The sequence below is a fragment of the Acanthaster planci genome, unplaced genomic scaffold (assembly GCF_054643075.1).
Source record: "Acanthaster planci isolate LZ-2023a unplaced genomic scaffold, COTS_SCS Contig1, whole genome shotgun sequence".
Taxonomy (NCBI): domain Eukaryota; kingdom Metazoa; phylum Echinodermata; class Asteroidea; order Valvatida; family Acanthasteridae; genus Acanthaster; species Acanthaster planci.
In genome coordinates, this window is record NW_028257625.1 from 1,005,053 (window position 1) to 1,030,840 (window position 25,788).

Genomic DNA, 25,788 nt, shown 5'->3' on the forward strand with positions numbered 1-25,788 from the left:
GAGGGGCGACAAAAATTGCTCGTTTATTTTTTTTTCCATTTTGAACCGGCGCTGAACCAACTCCAACATTCGGTTCTCTTTCAGTTGGAACAATGACGTCGCCAAAACTTAAGTCGCCAAAACGCTTAACCAATGGACAAAGCTGAAACATGTCCGTGTTTCTTGTTCCAAAAACACGCCCCTGGTGAGGAGGTGTTGTGTGATACAGTTCCAACTCGAACTCGAGTGTAAAATTGTTAAAAACCAAACAAACAAGTATCCAAAAAAAAAAAAAAAAAAAGCCACCGCCTGGTAATGCTCAAGGCCATATCAATGCTTGATTTGACATCAACTTAAAGGTTTTGACAAGTTGCACAGTTTTCTATTATTTTACCTCACAGGTGTTCGGCAAAGCATTTTTATTAATCTTTACTCCATCTCCAGCACGCATGACTCTGCCACAAGTTAGAAAATGCGCCCTCCTTTCATTTCTGGTTGCCTTACAAATCCCGACCAAGCGCAGAATAAACAGCATGAATAGCCCCTCCTGGTGACCCTCAGGAAACAGAAAGCAATGTGTTTTTGACAATAAATTCAAGTTTATTACCACCGGGGGAAGTTTCTTTTCAACTTCACAAGTTTTTGCCGACCCAAGTTTTAAAATCTCCCCCACCCTACTCGCACTCATCCCGTACCGTAATTTGAAATAGCGCCCTCAAGTTTCATCATAGGGTACGGGTAACAAAACAATACAAAATCGGACCGTCTTAATACAGGGAAGTGTTAATTGTGACGTGCAAGAACAAGGTAGCAATGCGTGATTTGACGGGAAATTTAAGATTATTGTCATTGGGGCAAGCTATATACTTGTCAACTTCACCAGCTGACAAGGATATAGGTTGATAAGATGTTGGCCGAGGCTGTTTATGTTCCATAAAGAAAAGATTTGGGTTGAGCAGGGAAGAATTGCGAATTGTACTTACTGGGTACATTGGACCTGCGCTAGAATATGCTGGTGTTATTTGAAGCAAAGTAATGATATCGAACGGATTTTAAAAAGGGTTTGTAAAATTATTTTTGGTTTTTCTGTGCCAGTTGTTTGGTCTCTGGTGTGTTGTGATGTATAGACGGTGTATGTTAGTTTTGTTTGTATTCTTATATAAAAGTATTCTATTTGTACATGTTTCTATACATGTATTTTAATAGTTAATGTTATTGTCTATTTTAATAATGCAAATGATGTGCAATTCAGCCGTCAGGCTGTGAGACATCGTGCATTTAATAAATTAAATTAAATTAGTTTCTGCCTACTCAATTTTTAAAAGATCTCCCCCGCCCGCTACTCTATCGCGCACCGTTAGGTTGAAATAGCGCCCTCAAGTATCATCAAAGGGTGTGGATTGCACACTTGCAGCACACTCAAGAATAAGATAGTAATGCGTGTTTTGTCATTAAAGTTCAAGATTATGACAGCTAGAACAATTGTATTAATTTAATTTCGGGAGTGTTTGCTGAATAGCCTATTTGTATTATCCTCCCCCTCAAATTTATTCCAGGCAGGCTTTACTGGACGCGCACATTTGTAAGTTCCCAGAATAGTGACTGCGAATGGTCCCTGCTAAGGTAATAGCAAGGGAATGAGGTCATTGTGTGTGAAAGGCAATTAATGTAGACCCGAACAGAGTTAGTCCGTGAGCTTTCTCTTTCAAGTTTTTGATTGAAGGAGAAGCCAATTTCCCACAAATTGATAGCATAACACCATCTCGACTCAGCATAGGTTCCCGACATGTTCTTTTCATTATTTGTACAGTTTGCTCAGGTTACCAGCATTCATCGTGCCCACCGCACTATTCTCACAGCCACTAATTTATTTATCAAAATCTAGCGACGGAAACGCGTTGCATTTTAAAGCTATTTACCAATTGAAGTGGTAACATCTCAAGCAGAAGTACTAGCACTGAGGTCGGCACGAACAAAATCTATCCCATGAAAACGCAAAAGAGTTAGTCTTGACCAGCGCCCTCGGACGAGCAAGGGACGTGTAGTTAAGTTGTAATTGCTGGCGATGTTTATAATTTGGACTTGTAACAAAGGTCAACAGCGGAAGGGAACAATAAGACCGTGCACAGAAAACATTATTGTCAGCTGATTCGGCGGAGCTGAACATGCTGAACGACGCAGTAGGAGTCCTTTCCTTTGTTGTAGTGAGCTAGGTTGGAAATGGACGTGAAATAGTCGAATTTTCTGTCGTGGAAGTGGTACGTATGATCGTTGCTTGGTTGGTTTTAGCATAGAGCTACAAATAATATGTAGAAATACCGTAGGCCCAGACGGTCTATGCGCTTTGCAGCATATGATGCCGGGTACACAACAATAAAATCTATTTTATTTCCACGTCCATGAGAGTATATAAACGCAATCTTATATAATACCATTTGTTAATAATTCTGCTTTTAGCCAATTGTCTTTCCTTTCTATCTCTCGGTTGTGGAAGATTGTTCCTAAACTCAGGCATGTCAGGCTGAAGTTGGACATTTCATAGTTTAGTAGGCCAGTCTAGGCCTATAAAAAGTACTTGGGAAGTGTTTCATATACGGACATGACGGATGCCAATTAAAGCCATCAGAAGGCAAAAACATATCCAGAAAAGTTCAATTTAGAATGGAAAAAACCAAGTCGTTTACTTAGAAAACACAGTTTTTCAGACCAGTCTCGTAGGGTTTGTGCACCGGTGTCAAGTGGCGTATGTATGGAACTCTTTCCAAGTACTGTCACCAGTTACGCTGAGCAGTCGGTTGATAATGACAATTGGCAAATGTGCCTGACACATACATAATGTAGGCCCCACTGTACACGTACATGTATGTACATGTACTTGTAACGTGGCATGCATTTACAAAAGGTTTAATTTACCATTTTTACTTTATCACATTCTTGTATGTTAATCATGTTAATGTCAAAATATTTTTTATCATTGTTTTCCACTTCACATGTAGATTGGGTGATAGATATGTGATAGTTTTCATGCTTTTAGCTGATTACCCAGCCATTTGTAAATGTCAAGATATCACATGTATGTATGCCCTTTCAGCAGTTGGAGTTCTGTGTCCCCTAGCTGTGTTTATCGGTCAAGCTACATGTATTTTGCGTCAACAAGCGTCAACAAACACAATTAGCGTCAACAACCTGAAAATGCCCTCTACAGATTTAAAAGTGGTTTTATCATATTTAAGAGACTCTAACACATGCCACTGTGTAAACGAAACACTGAAGTTGCGTCCAGATTCTCGCAGGAATACAACGTTTTTCGTGATGTAAGGGGGCCGCCAGCTTTCTTTCCTCTGCTGTCCACGTGAAAACAAGATGGCAGCCAGTCAGACTGCACAAACAGGCCTGATTTTGTCACTCAAATTTCCACACTCAGATATCATTTCAGATAGATATATACATGTATAATACATTGAATTTGATATGTAGGAGCCTAATTGAATAGTAAATAAAAAATCTTTGCATAAATATGCTTGAATAACTTGTTGATGCTTTGTTGACGCTCGTTAAAGCTTGTTGACACTAAATAGCATGACCTATGTTTAATACTCGGACTTATGAGGCGTTGGAATAATGACGTGTCGGATTTATGGGTATTTTTTTTCAGCCTCATAGTTCTGATGCTTCAAAGGTCCGATGCCTCATAAATCCAATGTCAGACCAACGAGGTGTCAGACTTAATATGAGGCATCAGTGCAGTTGCCTCTGATACATTGAGGTGTGCGGGTCCGCGCAACGTGTCGGCCGCAAGCAAGATTCAACTTTGTTCCCAACTCGTGCCCATGGTACTGATCCAGTTAGGAAAACTAAATCAAGCAGACTCCCTGCACAGGTCGTACAATGGTCCAGTGTTTTTTAATCCAAAATACCACTACATGTAAGAATGATGTATGATACCACCTGTGGACGAAGTGACGCTGCGTGTCATAAATAGTACACCATACTTGACACCGGGAACTTAATCCTAGCACCGTCTTCATACACTCCTAACGAGTGTCAAATCAAACATCGGACTTTCAAGGCATCAGATTTTTTGAGGCATTGGATTTATGCCGTGGGCCGAAAAAACTGTTGGAACTTATGAGCCATCGGACCTATGAGGCGTCGGACTTACGAGGCGTCGGACTCATGAGGCAACGGACTTATGAGGCATTGGACTTATGGACTTTTTAAAATGCTTTTTTTGGACTTACAATGTACATGTATGAGGCGTCGGAATTATGAGGTGTGGGACTTACATGTACGAGCTGACCCTTCCAAAACCACCCGGAGGATTTTTGAGGATTGTCTTGGGTTTGTTAGGGCTACTATTCAGTTTTCACAAGCAAAGTTGCGATGTCATCTTTGGCAGAAACTGACTGTGCGTGGATTTTTGGTTGACAGTTCCTTCCTGTTTCTGGTATTTGTTTGTTTGTATACCGGTAGTAGCCAGTCATTGAGTCAACGTTATGCATTGTTAGAAACATTCAGACTACTGTGCCAACACATTACAGTACATCCCAAATGTTGAGTTCTGTGAAAAAATAGTTATCAACTTGGAAGGATTGAGGTTCGTTTTGGATAATGAAAGGGTCTAACAGTACCTAATCAACAGTGTCTTCATTATACGGCAGGAAAGAGATGATGAAAGTTCATTTTTATAAAAGTGGAAAGCAAAATGGACATGCATCTTCATTTTCAGGCAGCTCAGGGGCACTGTATAACTATAATGGAATAATGGATATGTTTCAGACTTAAAATTCACTTGCATGTAATGACACTTTGTAACACACACAAGTGTACTCTTGTCAATTTACATTTGCTTTCCTTAAATTTGGCTACATGTACATGTTAAAAGTCCATTTTAATTCTGATGCTGCCAACTTTTTGGCCTTTGCCAACACTGAAGTAGAATGCATTATTCAAAAGAAGGATTTTATAGCCAGTCAGAATTTTTCCTTCCGCCTGGTAAAGCCAAGTTCAAGTGGGTTGGAACCTTCCATCTGCTTCCAAAGATCTTTCCATTGCATAGATAGATTCAACATTCAGTATTTGTTTTAAGGAACATCTGAATACATCTTGAATAAATTGCTCCACCACCTGAATAGAGGCTTTGTTGTTGCAGGGCAGTTGCTTTGTTCCACAGGGAAGCTTCCTGTGGAACAAAAGCACTGGTCTGTAGATCCCTGCCCCAGTAAATCCTTGCATTGCCTATGGGTTCATGTGATTAACAGGTGGAGCTTCCATTTACTGGTACCAGTATGATGGATCCTCTGTTTTGTGATGCAGTCGCACCATGCACATGGACCTAACCCTAACCCCCTTGGGTGTTTGTAAAATCATATTGAAATCGGAGATACATGTACGGCTACATGTATATGACACATGAGCAATGTTCTGTCTATCAGAAGTATAAAGCGGAATGTTTTTCTCCTAGTTGCATCCCTACGTTTAGTGTAGCCCATTTGTTCTGATGTCGTGTTGAACTTGTACCGGTACAAATACAGCATGCATCGCACAAGTACATGTATTTATGTTTGTTCTCCGTCTAAACAGCAGTTTGTAGGTCGTGGGAAAATTTTTGAATCATCAGAATACCGTAGGTGGTGTGGATATCCATCATTTATGGAGCATGTTCAGCCAATAAGGCTGAGATTTCATCAGCACTGTACGGCATGTACATGTACATCCTAGTTTGTGAATGGTCCCATCCCTCCCGTTTGCAGCAATGGATCTCACTTTACGTAGAGTAAATCATGAACCGTCTATGTACGGTGTACTGGGACAGTTTGTGGGATGCACACATGGATGCATGCATAATTCTGATTATTATACAAGCAAATGTTCTGGTTGTTGGTGCAGTATATTGGCATATTAGTTGGGTCTTTCCGTGAGGTTGGGGCACAATTTGTGACGGGTATCCTTGTCACACCCAAAACTTTTAACACCTGCCATGACGTCTAGAGTAGGTCATTTACTCTGTTAAAATAACACACACCTCTGTATCCAGCCTTGCAAGATGTATAACAATGTCAATTTGGAATCCACCAGCAGGGAAATAAAACTCCTCATTTTTATGGAACCCGTACATGTACATTGTACATGTAACAATTGACACTGTCAAAAACCTCATGGAATGAGAGTTACCTGTTTTTTATTACAGGTGTTTACGGGTGCAGTTGTGATTACTACATGTACATGTAGCTGTGCAGTTGAGCATGACCGCCTCTATGACAAAGGGCTCATGATGACGTACATTGTAAATGTGACTTGGGAAGATACGTATCGTGTGCTACATGTACATGTACCTTCTACTCTGTTTGGCATGGATGCCTGTTTGTTTGTTTGCTGAAAATATGTATACTATTATCTACGCTTTCCAAAAATACGTGTGGTGTACATGTTAACATGCAGGCATACTACAATAACCAGATGTGAGTATCACGATGAACATACATGTACATGTAGTTCACAATGCCTTTCCCCTGTCATTTCTTTGCCCGCAGAACCACCTGCATGAATCCCAGTCTTAACATGCAAACAGTCCATCAATCAGGAAAGATAAGTTTGTAATTGCCTGTGAATGACTAACAGATATTACCTTGAAGCTTTACATGTACATGTCACAATCATTCTTCATAGTATGGTATTCAGGAAAGCATATATAGTGTTTACACTGACATGTACATGTATTGGCCTAAAATAATCATACCAAAGCAAAGCAAATTTCTACAGAATCCAACCAAGATGAAAGAGAACTGTTCAGTGCTCTACGTGTAGAAATTTGCTGTCCAGTAGATTCCTTTTGATTGAAAGATCGAGCAATGTGTTGGCCTACTGTGCATGACGTGTACCGTGATACATGTACTGTGGTATACATGTACATAGATGCAAACCATAAATAGCACATCAAAAGAGATAAAAGGAACATAATCACACCTTTGTGTACCGGTTCATGTGCATGTTCTTTATGTTTTCTATTGTAAGGACAGCCGAGTATCATTTTGGATGAAGAGTTTTTGCCTTGTCGTTTTCTTTTGATGTAAAGGCATTGTGGGATTTTGCACATTCCGTTGAAAATAACTCAAGTTTGGGCACACATTGACTTACATGTAGTTTGACATGCAGGTGCAAGTACTGCACTGACACACTCATAGTTATTTGTTCCTAGTTGTGAAAATCTCGGCTGTTTTCTATGTACATACATGTACATGTACATGTACACAACAGTTGGTGTGGGGTTGTGAAAACATGAGTCACCACAGCTCACTCCAAATTTGTTTTTGAAACTTTGTAATTGTTCTGAAATGTAGCACTTGGGCAGTTGGGAATTGTTCCGAAATGTAGCACTTGGGAGACAGGGAACATGTGTCCAAGGCATGCTCCAGGTAGCACTCATGAGATCACAAATGAGTCATTTACATGTACGTGTATTACTACAGTGCCATTTGGTAACTGTTCAGAAAGTGTTTGCAAGACGTACAGTAAGCCTAGAGACTTTCCCCAACCCCAGACCCCAGGATGCATCATGGGGGTAAACGGTAGTTGGATTCCTTGCAGTTCATGATCCAGTTCAGGCATTGGCAGTTTACTAAGACTGAGTCATTCTTGGCAAAATGGAGGAAAAAAGAGGAGTCCTTTACAAAAATTCACTGTGTTACATGTGCATGTTTGAACTGTACATGTACCGGTATACTTGTGTACAGTGTGCAGGGGAAGAAGGATTTTGAACCAGTGATGGCATTGTTGGCAATAGGGCAATAGGATTAGAAGAACGTACTGAACATCATGTAGGATCACCATAGATCAATATGGGATATCTTGAAAATAACGCTGGGTATGAAATTTTTCTGAATGTGGTGGCAAAAGGGCTGTAGTGAGTGGGAGGGATCCACAAATGGATTTCTGAATGCAAAAAAGTGGAGAGCCTTTTTCCCTATGAATTTGGTAGCTTGGCAAAAGTACATGTACCCATGCAGTAGAGTATTGAAAGTGCTCAGTACACAGAATCTTGGCATTTAAGCATCATTAAGAGGGAAGACGGTTACTGCGAACAGCTTTACTTTGTGACTTGCCTCACGTGTCTTTGATTGTAAAAATGCATTTGGCAATGTCTCTTTGGACTCTGTGCCTTGCTAATGGCTTCCAGGACGTCTTTTTTTTTAGGCTGAGATTCTATTTTTGTTGCAGTGTTTTTGCCAAGGTTGCACTTAAGCTCTTTCGCATTTTTTAGCACTGCATGCTGTTTGCTATCTCCCCGACCCCACACCCACGGATGTGTTTGGCTGGCTAGCGCAGCGTGTCCATGTGCCATGAAATTGTCGATTTAATCAACTTGAATGCTTCTTCCATTTCACGCTTACTGTTCATGGCTAACAGTTATTGGAATCACTTAATGTTGAGTGGGGTGCATTTCCCATGGAGTTAGACTGGTACTGATATATATACGTATGTAGGGCTGCACTACATGCATAAACGACTGGTTACATGTCTTTGATAACTTTACATAAGACAGAAACCTCATCACAAGAAAAATTAAAATGCCATGCTCGTTTGTTTGGATGTCACCCCTAATTTGCATCCCTTAACCTTTTGTAAATGTTGGATCTGTTGCAGTTGAAAATGCATATATGCACGTACTGCCATCAATAACATGTAACTGCACGTCTCTGAGCAAAATGTGTATGATTTACATTTTTAAATACATCTTACCTGATTAAAAAAATGATCTTAAACAAGGAAAGGTTTTTCCACAGTAACAGTGTGTAAAATATTCCAGGTGAAGTGAAAGCCAAGTATATAAGGTTTGTGTCTCGTCATCTGTGGTTCTCCTCTGCTCATATCAAGCTGGTAGCGGTACATGCGTGACCTCTGCAATTATACCTTCATGTGCACGTGTGCCTTGCACAATTGTGGGGACATGTGTTTGTCTTCATGTATTATGTGGGGACCGAAAACGTTGTGGGAACAGAGAAATGTCCACACAACTTGGTCCTGATTGGCCACACAAAAATTTTTGTCTCCTTAATTTTACTTGGTGAATATACTCATCTGTTCATGAACAGATAATGAGTGCACACGTCCATTACACACAATCTGGGTCAGACAGGATTTTTTTGTTCAATTCAATCCACCTGCTTCGATTTCGATCAGTTATTTTGATTCAGTGAAAGACTTTGATGTGAAGGAGTTTTGACAGGAGATTTGATGTGATCAGAGTGTGACATTGGTAAAGTATCAGTGTGCATGTACATCAACCTTTTATCTCCACAAGTATACACACATATTAGGCCTACCTGTAAATGGAAATTAGAAACGTTGGTCAGTATGCAATGAAACTAACACCACTAATAACGTGCTCTTAATAATGTGATTTTAATCAAGCATATGTCATCGCTCTATTAATTACAAAGGGGCTGGATCACAAACAAAACAAGAGTGTTTTTTGCACAAATTACAGTAAGAGAAATACCTGCATTTCGCACCTAGACTACACTTACATGTACATACATGTAAACAAAATCAACGTACATGTACATGTGGTTCATGGCATGTTTATCAGTCATTAGTTATTCAGTACACGTAGAAGTACCCTGTTAACAACTCTTGTGAATTCTAATTTTGTCGAAACTTAGAGTTCAGATTTTTTATTTATTTTATTTATTTCTGATGACCAACAGCAGTTACCCGCCACTTACAGGCATCCACGAGAAATAGATAAAATCTCTGAATTAAATAACATACAATGCAAATAACCATAAAATTAATAAAAATTAAAACACTGACATTCCAAACTTGGCAAATTCTTAAGACACCAGTACAGGGCTGAAGAAGAGCAGGATATGCCTGGACAGACAAACAGGGCTCAGTAGACAGGTAGGGTATGCACTTTATCCTTGGTACATGGACCATACATGTACTTGTCTCTGAAGTGAAGGAAGTGTTGTCTCTGTGGGTACATACATGTACCGGTATATGCTATACTGCATGCATTGCACTGGGTTTAGACAATATTCAAGGTGGTTTGTGAATTGAGTCAATTACATCATGGAGGAAGGACACAAACTTGATATAAATTTCTTAATTCAAATCCAAATTTTGCTAATTTTGTAGCAGAAGATATAAATGAATGAAAATTAATACACATGCATCATGAAGATTAATACATCATTGAACCAAATTGTTTCCAATTTGGATGAAAATTAAAAAATTCCATTCAACTAAAAAACCCAGATTTTGTTTTTTAACAAAATGAAAAATTGCCCACCCTGGTGAGCCATGTCGACTACAGAAATGTTTGATTTGCACATGTCAATGGTGTTAAAAAATATTGCCTGAGCTACTGGTAGACATTCCCAAATTGCTCAAAGGATGCCTGGGGAAAATGAGCGCAACAAAATTTCACAGTTTTTCACTTCACACATGAAAAACCATCGTTGCTTGATGAGCGCATGGGATAATTGGCTGATCATCAAGATTGCAACCAAAATGACAGAAAACCAACAACATGGGCCTTGTTTTCTCAATACATGTATTGGCATTTCTCCAGTTTCATACATGTGAGGATCTCCTGCTTGGACAGTTACATAATCTTCGTGCATTCTGCAGTGTGTACTGTATTGTGACAAAGTTTTGTACAAACATGTACAATGCATACAGGTGTTAGCTAAGAGTCCTGTACATTTGCATACAGTACATGTACAGTACATTATGCCAGCTTCATGTACATGTGTTCTTGTACTGACCTGTCCATTATCGTTCAGGTTTGGCAGTGTAATAACTCTGTACAAATGTATGTATTTCCTCCAGTCTGTTTCCTACACCGGTTTGCATTTTCTTGGTGTGTATAATTTACATCTGAGGAGGGGGACCAGGGTATGTTTTTATTCCTTCATGGTATTACCAGCAGTATACTGGTACATGTACTTAGGGCATGATAAAGGCACGTGAGTAATCTTTGTCCCAACCGGATAATCTTGCTGTACCGGTAACCGTACATGGTATTTAATATTAGTCATCTTACCCAAAACTTGGAAATTTCTGGCCAATAGGTACACATGTATACAGCGCGGTACATATTGGGCACATATGGATGACTCATGGGTACGGTGAATAGAACGTGAACGCACAATACCCTTGTTTGCCAGGAGCTTGTCACCTGTAGGGGTAGGCACTAGCACTCTGGAGAATGGTAGATCTGTGGTTACACCAAAAGAAGAAAGAAATTGTCCTGACTTGTTTGGGAAATAATGGACATGTAACAGTAGACTGCCTTTTCTGTGGTTCCGTCTTTTTCCCAAGAAATTCCCGAATGGTTTCTTCCAAGTTAAGCAGGTGGTTATCTGTTGGGTGATAAATTGTCACGGAGAGGTGTTGATGGTGAAATTAGGCATACATGTACCGATACCTGCTGTTGGCAAAAGAGTAATGTTTTCCACCTCATTTGCAGATGTGTTTGTTAATTTGTAACAAGTAGTCCTGTTTATTGAAAATGTTAAGAAATGGAAGAGCAGACGGTGGCTTTGCGTGACTCCACTCAACCGGGTCAATAATTACTGTTCCTAGCAGGTGGTTGTCTGGGCGACGACCATAAATAACACAAAAGTTTTATGCGGTATGGCTTCCTAAAACCATTTATGTATAGGGGTTGCAGCCAGCGGCGCTGTGTCTGCGTGTAGATACATGTATATATATAGAATATTTTCCTGTCTGGAAAACCTCCTTGAGTCTCAAAGCCTATTTTAAGAGGAGGAAAATGACTGTTGGAAAAAATTATTTTTCAGTTGAATACAATTTGCACAAATACATACACGTACATGTATACCATAGTCTGGAATCAGCACATCTGGCATTATATTGCCATTGAAGCAGAGATAACATCTCTACCTTTTAGTTTCTTTGTGCTATTTCGTTCAGCTGTAATTAATGCATAGTGTAAATGTGAACACTGATATTCTTCACTGTATAGCGGTACTTTGCCATACGTGCACACTGTGCCATGCTGTCACTTTAGTTTCTCATTAATAATGTCACAGACGTGTGGGTGAGTACAACTACAAGAGCATATGGTGTATATGTACATGTACGTCCATGTCTTCCAATTGTTATATCACAGCGGGCAGTATTAGATAACAGTCTTTGGTCACCAAGGAAGAAGGTCATATTTTCTGGAAAGAGATAAAATATTCTGTAAACTGAATCTTTGGCGATCTAGGAAACATGAGTAATACATGTACATGTGTACTGTGAACGGTGTTACTCATAGACATGTGACTCATGCCATGGTTGACATTTTTCAAGAACCAGACATGCTCATCTGATTGATGTCTTTCTGTGAAGAAATCCCCCAGTGAGGGTTGTGATTCACAACTGAAATTCAAAAGTTCAAATTTGTTTTCTGCACGTTTGATTGCCTGGTCGATTACGTAGAAATCCATCGGTTTAGGAGTTGAGCTGTGGTGACAGCAGAGCCTTCGAATGCCAGTCCCGAGAGGCTATTCAGGAAGGTTGAGGTGAACGGGGTCACACGCCATGGGCAGCACGTCATCCAAGTTTCGCAAGGCGCTGCACGCCGGCGACGAGAAGCTGGCTGAGGAGTTGTACCACGGGAGCGTGGAGTTCCAGAAAGCCTTTGACCCCAACACGTCCTATGGGGAGAATTACAGCCACAACACGCCGCTGCACTATGCAAGCCGACATGGAATGCACAGATTAGTTAGGTAGGTGCATCTTGAAGCTGACATCGTTGGCTATAAAAACCTGTAGAGGTGATGGCCATATTATGTCTAGAACCCTCTTGTCAGGCCTATATTGGTATTACAGGCATATACATGTACATGTACATACATTTACATGAACATGTACCGTACTGCACATGTTGACACAGTATGCAGATGTGCTTTCCAAGAACTGGGGGCCAAGGCAGGAATTTCTGCTGCTAGAATGTATAAAGTAGCAAGTGGCAATGTTAGATGAAATATTGAACCTGGTTATACATGTACATGCACTTCGTATATTCACTGCTTAATTAGTGGTTAAAGAATGTCTGAATTCAGAAAGCAGATATTGTGAGTACGAGCTACTGTCTTTTTAAGTTGCTTCCCATTATGCCCAGCCTTGAATATGTACATGTACCAGTACATGATGATACTGACACAACCAAAAATTAGACTTGGCATTTAACCCCATGAGGTTGCATTTCTCCTTGATGTTTAGAACAAAAGATCTATATATTGCACAGTTTTCTAGCATGGGTTGGGTAACAAGACACAGCATTTTTGTTTGGCGTCAACCTTTATCATAAATTTTAAAACAAGCTTGTAGGATAACCACTTGAACTCCAGTTTGCTGGAAACCTCTCCAAATCTTCAAAAAAACCAGTTGCAATTTTAAAAATACTGTCAAGAGGCATCCAACCTCACATACATGTACATTGTAGAGTCCTAACAACTGTTCCTTAAGCGTGCGTACAAAATCTGGCCAAATGTGCCCCGTGGACTTTGAGTAGTCTTTAAGGTTAGGCTTGAGGTTGCTGTTAGCTCTTGTTACCTGTCTCGTCACAGGATTTTCATGCAGCGGCACAGCGGCAATCCCAACAAGCGCAACAGTGACAACCAGACGGCGCTGCATTGCATCTGCATGGAGGAGCAGATCCGGCCGCCGTCCACCTACAGCTACTCGCAGTACTACTACTCGCAGCCGCCAGAGAAGAAGCGGCTGGAATGCCTGCGGTTGGTGCTATCATGGCGGGGCATCACCATGGGGGAAGGAGAACGCGAGCAGATCCAGATTGATGCGGAAGATGAGGTAGGTTGCATAGATTTGGCAGTCTATATTCAGGGTTGCATATATGACTGAATCTCACAAAATGAGTCTTCGGCACAATTTTTTCTTTTTCAGAGTTTGGATTGCAATTGACTGACGGGACTATACTCCTCACTTTGACTCCTCACTCAGTTTGACATGTGCTGATGAATGTGGAAATCGTGGTTGTGAAAATGTTGATGGTCCTTATTGGTTTTCCCTTGTGGAAAGTTTCTGTTGTGGAGTCTGTTAATCAGAAATGGCTCTGGTGACTTCTCCCTTATTTTGTTGGTTCTGGTTAGAATGTTTCAAATGGGTATAGTACGCACCGTTCAAATGTTAAAGCTGTTCTCCAGCCACGTATGGGCCTCAAGCTGGACCAGGAGAGGGCGCTATTTGCTTAGCAATGAAGGCTCCTTTGGTACTGAACTGCTCTTAGTTGGTTCACAAACGACTATGAAATGCACTTGTCACGGTTGCATCGCTACCAACAAAATAAAAGCTCCCGACCAATGCGGCTTTTTTCAACCAATGATGGAGTGCTTCTGCTTGAGGCAGATACACGTACCAGACGCTCTGAACACAGGTTGTTTCCAGGTTCTAAGTGTGTCGCACATTTCCATCTAGGTGTTTTTGTCCATTGGGCAGTGACTGTTATGACAGATTTAATTGAAATTGTGCGAAACGTGATTGGGTTTCCAGTCCTGGTAGTGTTACAGAAACTGAGGCGGGGTTGGGGAGGGGTAGGAAGGGAGCGGAAGGAGGAGGGGAGGACGAGTACAGGGATGCATGTGACTCAGTCATTCGATCTTGTGACTCACGAGCTGTGACCTTGGGCAAACCACTTCACCCCTACATGTACACGTACTTGCCTCTCTCCACCCTAGAGTACCGTATTAATGGGAATCTGTGGACGGTTGTTGTGTTTGATGAGCCGTGTGTGCCTGATATGGCAGCAGTACGCTGTATCTCCCCTGGGAGCTTAAATGGTTAAAGTTTGTGGTTTGATGAAAACGGATATCCTTGGGTAATTTGGTGCTACATGTATGCAATGCAATCATTATCTCAAAATGTACAGGTAACCTTGACTCGTCATTTTTAAAAGAGTCCATGCAGTGCACTTATCATCAATGCCTCATGTCAAGTACACTTCTGTAAAACACACATCAACTACATGTACGTACATGTAATATGCCACCAATCCTTTTACCCACGTGATTATAAATTTCATCATTTTTTGAATACGTACACGTAGACTGTTTTTGGCAGTAAATATTTGTTGCTGAAGGGCAGCTAAGAAAAGATCCGTAAATTTTCTTAACAGAGCAGAATTTTTATTGACGTTTCAGGAAAATTCACCCTAAGCATGATGTCTAACTGATGGATGCATGGGCAACTTGTCACACTTCTTCTCAAAAGAGTGAAAAAAATGTACTTCTCGCGATACATGTAGCTGGTATTCTTTCCTATGTCATTTACACTGCAAAAGCATTCCTTATTTAAGGGACTGGATTCACTTGCTTGTACGGTGTATGAATATTTCCAACCATGCACTATCATGCCGACATTCTTTTGGCAAATTCTGAAGGAGAACTCTTGTGGCCAAACTTTGAATAATGTTTGACATTTGTTAAATTTTCAGGACGGTAACACCGCTTTACACTATGCAGCAGGATCTGGCTACCTCTCCTTGGTTGAGGTAAAGTTACAACTTGTCATATATATGCATGATGTATGTACGTATACATGTAAGTGATGTAAAATATAAATTAAGGAAGCACATTAACTACATGTATTTATGTGTACATCGCTCCTCCAAAATGACGGCAGAAATCTCTCAATTTGGCATACATGTAATTATTAGAATGTCTGACGACAGTTTGAAAAATGCAGTATAGCCAAAGTAATCGGCATCTGTAGCAGTCCCATGGCATTGGAAGCATAAGTAGAGATAAAACTTTAATGCACAGCATGTGAACGATTCATGAATAAAATACAAAGAATAGATATTACATGCATGTATATTTACATGTTAAATACAATGCCACAACTGCATCATGTACATGTATGTATGTACTTGTACATGCATGGTACATGTACATGTACAAGTTGTTCGCAGCGTGTACATGTGTATATATCCTGATGCACATATCAATCTTGGTGTTGTGAATTGCATCTGTTTGCAAAAAAGGTGGCATTGCGACGGCAAGTCTGTATTCGCTGATCGTTTACAATTGGTCTTGCATTTCAGTGCAGTGTGCACTGAAATGTAATGTGTTGTGATGCCTGTTTCATGCACATGTATATGTATCAACAGGTTTAGTGCCCTTTGCTTTGTGTGCTATCCTTATACTGCATGTACTATTCATCTGGTGCTGCTCCCTGTACTTCTTTGTGTTTGTTGTTCTTGTCTCCCCTCATGTCTCTGCATTTTGCCTTGTGCAGACTGTCTTCACCTGGACTTTATAGGGGTTGTTATGAAAGCTACATGTAGCCTTTGGTTTAGTTCTTTGCTTTATGTAAACTGCAGTAATCCTTACTATGAATACTGCCATTTCAGAAAATGACACAAATTATCTGCCGTGTCCTGTACATGTACTATATAGTATGTGTATGTTCGTGTCTAGGTTGTCATACATGTATGGGCACACAGATGGGTTGTTGAATAGGATGACATCTGAGCTCTTTTTTGTTTGGTTTTACTCCCCGCTTTTTGTCTTGTCTTAGTAGACCTCCTGTAGACCTAAGGAACTCACAATCAGTGTTGTAGTCGAGTATTTTTTTCTGAGTACAGAGTACTGCCGAGTAAATTGGCTCGTATCTGAAAGTCCAAATACTTTACCCACGGAGTACAAGAACTGATTTTCAAGTACGAATACTTCTGTGTATGAGTATGAGTATTTGTTCCTCCGAGTATGAGTATTTGTTCCTCCGAGTACGAGTACTTCTAATTATGAGTACAAGTCAGAGTACGTTAAGTCTGGGTAAATAGTCAAATTTGTGTGTCAAAATGTTTAAATTAATTTGAACAATGGATCTACAAACCTTTTTGCAACTGATTGTTTTTATTAAAATCTGCCATAGCATTCCGAAATCAGCATGCTTAGGTGGTTACAGATTATATTAAGTCCCCAAACTGTGTACGGAACTTGTATCTTAGGCTCCTTGGCAAAACACAGAAGTACAACATTTATACGGCAACAGAAAAATCATTGGTTCCGATGCACTGACAACAGTAATTTGAACCTTTAGGCCTACTCAGAGGTAAAATATAAAAGCATCAAGAATAAGCAAATGCCGTTGATGCATGGCCCAATTTCACAGAGCTGCTTAAGCACAAAATTTGCTGAAGTGCCAAAAAACCTGGCTCAGAAACAAAATGTAACACCTTAAACTCTGTGTGATTTTCATGCCAACCAAAGAACAAGTAAATAACATTCCGGAACAATGTTTGTTGTCTGTGAAGATCAATTGTCTTGAACCGTTGCATTTCATTGACCGTCACAGGATGTAAAGGATTTTTTTATTGAGTACTGTTAATCGAGTACAAGAATTGTTGTTTGAGTACCAGTACTTGGAAATTTTAAATTTCTTACTTGTACTAATAGTACAAGTAAGAAACGAGTATTCTGAAAGCAATACTTGAGTAATACTCAAGTACAAGTACCGTGTACGAGTACTATAGGATTGCTTGCATAACAAGGATTGCTCGCAATCCTTGTTATGTCTGTCATTGTCTGTCTTGTTTTGTGTCAGCTGCTAGTCAGCTGTGACAAGACCTGGCATTGCTTCCAAGTAGCCTCTGGTTTGTAGACTGTTTTCTGATCTCCGTGGAGGAGCGTTTATCCCTGTTAGGGTCAATTCTGATGTGCTTTGTAATGCCTCCTTTTTTCGACCAGATGTTGTTGGAGCATAACGCGTCAATGTTTGTTGAGAATGCCGACAAGGAGACGCCGTGCGACTCTGCCGAAAGACATCAGCACGTAGTCATTGCTCAGCTCCTGGAGTCCAAAATGGTCTTCTCATCGGTCAGTGCAGTACTTCTCTGCTAATCATTTTTAGGCATTGACGGGGTTGAGAATGATAGCTTCCCTACATTGTACTATCGGCCCATATTACCTTAGTTTATTTTCCAGTCTTTTTCATGCATTTTCTGTTTGTCTAATTTTTTATGACGGGTTTTCATGCCACCTTTATTGGCAATCTTTCTTTATTGGATAATCTCAGGTTTCTTGTACTTTTAAGGAACAGTTCCACGAATCAACATCATTTCAAATTCTGCTTCGTTGTCGGATATGCTTTTAAGAACACAATCAAAAACTAACATGGGTTTGAAGAATGCTGGATTCAAGCATATGGATTTTAAGTCAGAGCTTCGAGATCATGTGCTCCTGAGCTATATTGGTACATGCACTCTGCAATGAGGAATGATTTCATTGATAAATTAGTTTTCAGTGAAAGGATTTTAATGGAAAAAATAACCAAACCCATTTCAGTGTGCTTTTCTGTGTTTTTAATGTTCAGAAACTGACAACATGTTCCTAGAAGTCAAGTCAAAAATTTTCCAAGACATCCTCAACTAAAAACTGATTGTCTGAAATTCAGTATAAAGTACCCAGAGACATTTCAGATGTAGAGTGCAATTTGGTGCGACGCATCAGACAAAGTTTCAATTTGCCAATATGAGACTGTCAGCATCAATGACTCAATTATATTCCAAAGAAATTACCTCCATTTCATTTCATTCCTTCTTTAAGTTTCGGGCGAAGTCCTCTACTTTTCCTCCATGAGTACATGCCTATATTTTTATCTACATTGTACCCTTGTACCATTGTACCCTTGCATTGGAATTGATGTTTGCATTTCTTTTTGCTGTCAAATTATCGTATTTTATTTCAATTGCATTAGAGTAACATTTTGTTGTTGTCTATGATTATATTTTTCCACATGTAATGAATCTCCATCTGTACATTTGCTCTGTTTGTCTCTGTAATTTTTGATGTTTTGTGTTATTTTGTTTGATTTTGTTTTGTTTGTCTTGTTTGATGTGTGGCATCTCCTTGTAAGCCCTAGGCTTCTGAGGTATGCCACCATATTAACCTTTCGTTCTTGATTTACTGTTCTTATGAAGAACATGCTTCCTTAATCTTTTGTAAATTTTTTATATCAAAATTATGGCAGTATGGAAATAAATATTGTTGATTGTGTTTCAAGGGGATATTAGGCATTGGCTACAAAACCTCACAAAACCTTAAGACACAATAAACAGTGCAAAGAAGATATTTAGGCTACATTTGAGAAAACAGATTGTGTGGCAGGATTTTTGATCTCTCCCACAGCCGGCCAATGAGGAGGAGGCTGTAGAGGAAGTGGGTGCATTGCAGTATGAGGAGGTGAGATACTAGACTTTTGTCTTGAATATCAATGGGGTTAAGTCTAAGACTGTGTCAGAACGATGTGGCTTTGGCTTAGAATTTGGCACGGGTCTGTGTTTTTGGCTGCAGCCAGTTCCCATAGAGCAGTGTGTAATTTCAAGTTGCAGCCAAGTAATTCCAACATGGCTTTTCAAGTACCTTATGTACCGTTGGCCTTTTTGTTTAGCCATGGCCTTAAAACAGAAGTGTCATAGTCAAGTTTGAAAACTTATGTACATGTACAAGATTAGGTTTTTCTAATAAAACATGCTGTAATCATGATCATAACAGTACAAAAAATATGGAATTAAATGTTAGGATTCCTTGGAAGCAAATATACTAACAGACTCTTCCACTTTTTTGGTGTTGGTCGTTTTTTCCTAATATCTTTAAGGAATTTCAATGGTTGCCTTCATGTTTGTGTTATCACTTAGATTACCATTAGGTTTGAGAGACAGCAGTTGATATGGAGTCTGTTCTTTTGAGGTTGAGTGTTAATACAGCATTGCTAGGAATTGTATTGAAAGTATGAGTTCTTTAGTTACGGAGGAAAATGCGGCTGAACGTTTGTTTCAGGCCTACAGTGGTCTGAGACTACAGGAACTGCAGGAGGCCAAGGACCTTGTGGTGGTGGAGACAGCAGACATGCTCAGGGTACCTCTCTTCACTGCTGAAGCCCTGCTGAGAAATTTTGGTAGGTAGACAGCGCCATCGTTGTTGAGACCATCACAGCATTAGACATCCAAGATGTTTGATTTGTAAGGATGTGCAGTTGTTGAATTCTTGAGTCTTGATTTTGGAGTAAAACGTCTTTTGAAGGCATTAAAAAGTTAATACGCATGAAATGAAATTAAAAAGGTCTTTATAGACATCTGTACCAGAAGTTAACATCTGACAATTTAGACAACATTATAAAGTTTTGGCAATTGTTCCTCTATCTAATTAATTCAGAGTGGTCTAGAGAGTCTCTTCTGGAGGCGTGGATCCCGAACTCGAAGGAGTGCTGTGTCAGATGCGGCGTCAAGCCCCCAGAGAACCTGGACAGCTTTGCCGCCGAGCACAAGCTGAGCTCACTGGAGCCCAAGGCTGCCACTCCACAAGAAGAGCCTGTCGTGGTAAGTCCACATCATCAAACGAGACAGTCCCTGAGACAGAATCTGTGGCAGGTGTCATGCTCCATTGAAAGAGGTCGCCTGGCGAAATGGACAAATCTGTCAGGATAGTTGTGAAAAAAGGAACAATTGTGACTCACGATTCCGAAACCAGTGTAAAATATGTTGAGGATTATTCCTTATTATCTGGATAATGATGCCAATATGCAAGTGAATAATGGAAAGTTCACAGCTCTCATTACCTGTACCTACCAGAGCTTTCTGTGGATGTAACCTGCATGTACCTTGAATCGGTTTGAATTATAAATGGTAACAGTAACATAAAGGATTTGTCAAAAATTACTAAAACCTGCTTGAAATTTGATGTGGTTTTGAAATATCGGGCTACAATTGCTCCCAGTGCAAAGTTTATTGACTTTTGATGTACATTAAGGTTTGTGGTTGTGGAGACTTACATGTATTATTCACTAATCTAGAAGAGGTAATTTGAAGCCGTTACAATTTTTATACAAAGGCTACATATGCTCATTCAACGATCTTTGAACAGTGGAGTTCTCGGATCTTCCAAAATGCATTCACAACCTAAATTTAAGAAATACATGTGACATGAGTGTACGACTGGTTGCCGTATGGTATTAACAGAATCTCTGAAGAGTCCATTAAGCATCGTGAAGTCAAAGTGTTGGAGCCGGAGAGATAAGTTCACAAAACCCTTGTCCTTGTGACGGTAGGACTGCCGTCAGTTGTTATTCCCAAGTGCTGTCATTCAGCACTAAATCTTCATTTGCACGTTTTTTTCCCTTCTTGCAGTGTGATATTTGCACATCTACCGTACCAGCAGAAGATGTAAGCAGCACTACATTATGCACCCATCAGTTTTGCCGTGACTGCTGGGAAAGGTAAGGTTCAACAAGACAATCAGCCCGCTGGCTGGCCCGTCGTTCAACAAATTTGCTGCTGGCTCCGTCGAAGCGGTGTTTAGTTTTGCACGCAGAACAATGAATTGGAAGTCATTGTCCCAAGCTGAGTGCTTTGAACAATTTTTATAATAGGCACAAAACCTGCCTTTGGCAATTTGTACCATGCGTCATCTTACGGCTGGCAAGATGAAGAGATGACATAAAGCTGTATGACACACTGGCATTTCTCTGTAAATGTGATCCTAGGAGTCAGTGTTGGTTTTCACAGAAAATATCATGTCAGGCCCCAAGCTGGTAGTTTGTAGGAAAGCAGCCGACATTAACAGATAGTAAGGCTCTGTCATTTCAATATACTTCATGTATGATCACTTTATATGTGCCAACTTCAGTGAGTTCGTATTTGATGTACCTCCAACAGGGAGTTTACAAAGGAGTCGGTGTATTACCATGGCAACACATAGTTTTACCAAATCCTTGATAAGTCCACATTTCAAAAGAAATCTCTGTGTTAGAGGGACATTACTTATGAAGAGACAGCGCTAGAGTTTTAGGTCCTAACTTACTACTACCATATGTTGGATCAGGATGCATTGTAATAAGCCCTTCCAGTGTGTCGGTCTCTTACAGAATGACTGCATTTGTTATTATTTGCTGAATGCCGTTTTTTTTTTCCTTTGATCTATTTGATCTTAGATATCTGACTGGTAAAATCAAAGAGGGGAATGCACACGGCATTGTATGTCCAGGCTATGACTGTGATCGACTGGTGCCGGTGGAAACCATTGAAACACTGGTATCCCGTGAGATGGCAAGACGATATCTACAGTTTGATATAAATGTTAGTCTTCTTAAGCGAACTCCACTAATGTACCACTGAAGGCACTCAGAAGCACCATTTAGATGTATTTTGTGTATGCGCGGGCCCTATATGTCCTTTTTATGCGCACAAGATAGATAAATTTCATGCCATTAATATTTCCCTCCATCTGCAATGAACATTGCGTGATGACAAGCTCAAATTCCCCAACATGTACCCATAGGGTTACACAATAGCCTGAATTGAGGGTCATTTAGGCGCATGTGTGTCTCATTACTAGGCTCAGGCCTCCATCGTGGGTCCAATTGCCATAACAATACTTTAGTGCTTAGTCAAGTTCTTAAATTGGAAAAATCTTTGGTAATCTTTCTCTGTCACAAAACCTGAAAAAAATTTAACAGCAGACACATTTGGAATTTTAGAGATCCATATGTTCGAAGAGGTAATTGATTTCCCATGTCAAATCTAGAAATATGGCTAAGAAAGCCTTCATATCAGTTTCACCTTTCCACCTTTACTAGAATAGAATGTATAGGCCTAGTGGTGAGTGTTTATGATTCATGATCAGTGAGTCATGGATTTAAATACAGCTAATGGACATTTGTACCCTTCTGTAAATTTTTACCCTACTGGCCTCTGTCTCTCCAGATATGTAAATTGCTACTAGCGTTGGCAATGAACTGGCAGCCCATCCTTGGGGGACGGAAATGTTCTTGCATGTTTATTGCCTAGGAAAGGGACAACGAATGCCTAATGAGTGAATTGATTTTGATATCGTAAATATTTTGCATCATCTCATTTCTTTGTAGGCATTCGTCGAGAGCAACCCCAAGCTGAAGTGGTGTCCGGTGGCCGGTTGTGGGCGCGCTGTGCACATGCCCCAGCAGGATCCCCCCACCCCCTACGCCACAGGCAGTGACAGACCAAGTGGGGCAAGCAGTCCCTCCACCCCTCCCTCTATATCCCACGCAGTGGACTGCGGCCAGGGGCATATATTTTGCTGGTGAGCAGACTCATTTAATGCTCGCTCTGAATGGTTTATTTTTAAATTGGTTTGAAATACTCCAATGAGGACTATTCTTAAGCCCACTAGAACTCTGAGGTAATCTAAATTGAATCTTTTCATTTTTTTGGTTGAACACTAAAGCTCTGTTTTATTGGATTGTAATCAGCTGGTTTCTTTTCAATTTGGGAAAAAAGGTTCAGTCTAAAGGGTTTTGTCATTGCCCCCCAAAGATTAACCAATTTCTCTTTTCCATGTGAAGTCTTTCTTCCTCCCTTCTACTCAATGAATACTTAGAATGTAGAGGATGAGATGGGTCCGACAGAATAAGGTCCACTTTATTACACACTCAAGCATTTATATGCAGCAAGGTATGAGACGGAGAGAACCCCCCCTGCTTTGTGTTGGTCATTGTCTCGCAGGAATCTGGGGAGTTCCTTTCAGACATCTTGGGGGGATGTGTTAAGTAACAATAGTCTGGAATGTGTATAGGGATTGGACATGTTGGGGGGGTATCCCTCGGTCTCATTCCTTGCTGGGTATACAAGCTTTCTAAATTTCTTACCATTCTGAATTTCTCATCAAGTTCTAAGTAAAAAGTTCTCTTTCAAATCCCTGTCATTCTGTGCTTCGGTACCATAATGATATTGCCTGATCATCAAAGGTTATCCCCCAAAATAGTTGAGTCATAGTGTTAGGATTCTCGTTTATGATTCCTCTTGGATGGGCATTGTACGTTGTCAGTCATGAACATGTTGCTGTTGCTGCATTGTTAAAACACTGTTACAGTTGTATGCTTCCAAGTTGGCATCACCCTGGGAATGGCTTTGAGAGTGTTTTTGTGTGAAGTCATTTCACCTGAAACATGCCATGGGCCAAGTTCATAGAACTGCTTAAGCACAAAATTTGCTTAAATGCAAAAACCTTGCTTAAAAAAACAAAGGCTGCTCAAAATCTATGTGATCGGATGATCATGCCAACCAAAAGACAGGTGAACACCATTCCAAAACAATATACATCACGTGGAGTTTTGGTCGGTAACCTGATTTGTCAAGCAAGGCTTTTTCACGCTTAAGCAAATTTTGTGCTTAAGCAGCTCTATGAAATTGGCCCCATGGATTGTAGAGTCTCCTGTTGTATTACTTTCTGCAGGGACTGTAGTGGAGATGCCCACGAGCCCTGCTGCTGTGAGAACTGGAAAAAATGGCAGGACAAGATTGCCGAGATCAAACCGGAAGAACGTAAGAAGTCCCGTCAAAACTTCATAAAACGTGGTGGCGTTCAGGTGCCGTAAATGGACTTGGACTCTTTACTAGTTCACCCCTTCATTTTTGTTTGTTGTTTGTTTGTTTATTTTGTTGAGCCAGTGGCCAGCACAGATACCGAGACGGAATTAGCAGCCAACTGCCTGTGGCTTGTCACCAATGCCAAGCCGTGCCCCAAGTGCGCCGCGCCCATCCAGAAGAACGACGGCTGTAACCACATGAAATGCACCAAGGTACTGGGGAAATATTCAAAGTGTCAAGACAATGGGTCTTTGTGCCCGTAATGAAATCATTCACTCCCTAAGGATTGATTAGAAACTGTTTATATCGAACATACAGGTGGGGTCTGCACTTCATCCTATTGTGTACAGAATTTTCATGGGAGCTGTTTCAAGATAACAGACGACTGCAGCTTAGATTAAACAATGGTGATAACTTCTTTCGTGTCTTCACTGCAAATAATCTCCACTGTTGGGATATGATGTTCTTTGTCACACTCACTTTCATAGCCTCTGTCAGTGCTCATCCAGATGCAAAACTTTTTTTTGCAAACCGTTTTCGACCAAAAATTTAGATTTAACATTGAATCAGGTTTTACATTGTATTACAGTAATTACCATTAGCCGTAACATTTGTGAACAAGAGGCCAGAATGTGCATGAACATGATGTCGTGAGCTAATTATAGACTGAGACTGTGTCCTGAATTTAATATTGGGGTGGTACAGTGTAAGATGTTTTGTAAAATGAGCAATTCATTGAAATATTGGGGTTTTTTTTCAGTGATGCATTGTAACATGCATGTGTATCAAGTGCAATCCAAGAGCTTGTGAATAAAATTACAGGATGGGACTACAGGAGTCGAAATGAACTTCAACCTCTTGGTGGCCCACAGGGCCAGTGGGGAAAGTGCACTGGCCCTTGTGAAAATTTAGTAGCCCGGATTGAGTACATGTAATGAAATCAATTAGGCCCACCACACATGCCCATTTGTGTCAGTCAAACTTTTCCACCAAAACAGCTGATTCGCCAGCCTGGCTGGATTTAAGTGCACTTTTTTGAGGCCAAAAAACTAGTTCTGCTTCTGGTTACGCGACCGATCCTAAATTTATATTGGTATGTTAGAAAAACACATTTAAAAATGAAAAAAAAAGATGAAAAACAAATCCTGTCTTTCCTGTGTTCACAAAACACCTCTCAACAATTTTTCAGATCTAAAGGCTTGTATTTTTGTTTGCCTGTTTACATTTACAACATTTGGAAAGAAAGTTCCATTATTTTTGACAAGTTCCCTTCGCATTTCGCTAGTGCAAGGCTTCACTGGTTCCTGCTGCGCCGCGCCACTGCCCAAGAAGGCGTAATGGTAACACAGCAACCACTACATGCAGCCTGGTCAAAATAGCGTTGTACAATTCACCGTACACACGCAACTCTACAGCTGCACATCGAA

General features: G+C 40.3%; 1 protein-coding gene across 1 annotated transcript in view; it reads left to right on the forward strand.

Moving 5' to 3' along the window:
• Positions 1-2,035: 2,035 nt before the first annotated feature.
• LOC147795645 (uncharacterized) overlaps positions 2,036-25,788 on the forward strand; it is a 55,644-nt gene continuing 31,891 nt past the window's right edge. The window contains exons 1-13 of the mRNA XM_087131501.1: positions 2,036-2,237; positions 12,436-12,725; positions 13,569-13,812; positions 15,452-15,508; positions 17,709-17,837; positions 19,149-19,202; positions 19,800-19,917; positions 20,175-20,338; positions 21,146-21,234; positions 21,949-22,093; positions 22,882-23,075; positions 24,228-24,316; positions 24,443-24,573. Coding sequence (XP_086987627.1) covers positions 12,538-12,725; positions 13,569-13,812; positions 15,452-15,508; positions 17,709-17,837; positions 19,149-19,202; positions 19,800-19,917; positions 20,175-20,338; positions 21,146-21,234; positions 21,949-22,093; positions 22,882-23,075; positions 24,228-24,316; positions 24,443-24,573 — 1,602 coding nt within the window. The 5' untranslated portion in view covers positions 2,036-2,237; positions 12,436-12,537. The remainder of the gene's footprint in view (positions 2,238-12,435; positions 12,726-13,568; positions 13,813-15,451; positions 15,509-17,708; positions 17,838-19,148; positions 19,203-19,799; positions 19,918-20,174; positions 20,339-21,145; positions 21,235-21,948; positions 22,094-22,881; positions 23,076-24,227; positions 24,317-24,442; positions 24,574-25,788) is intronic.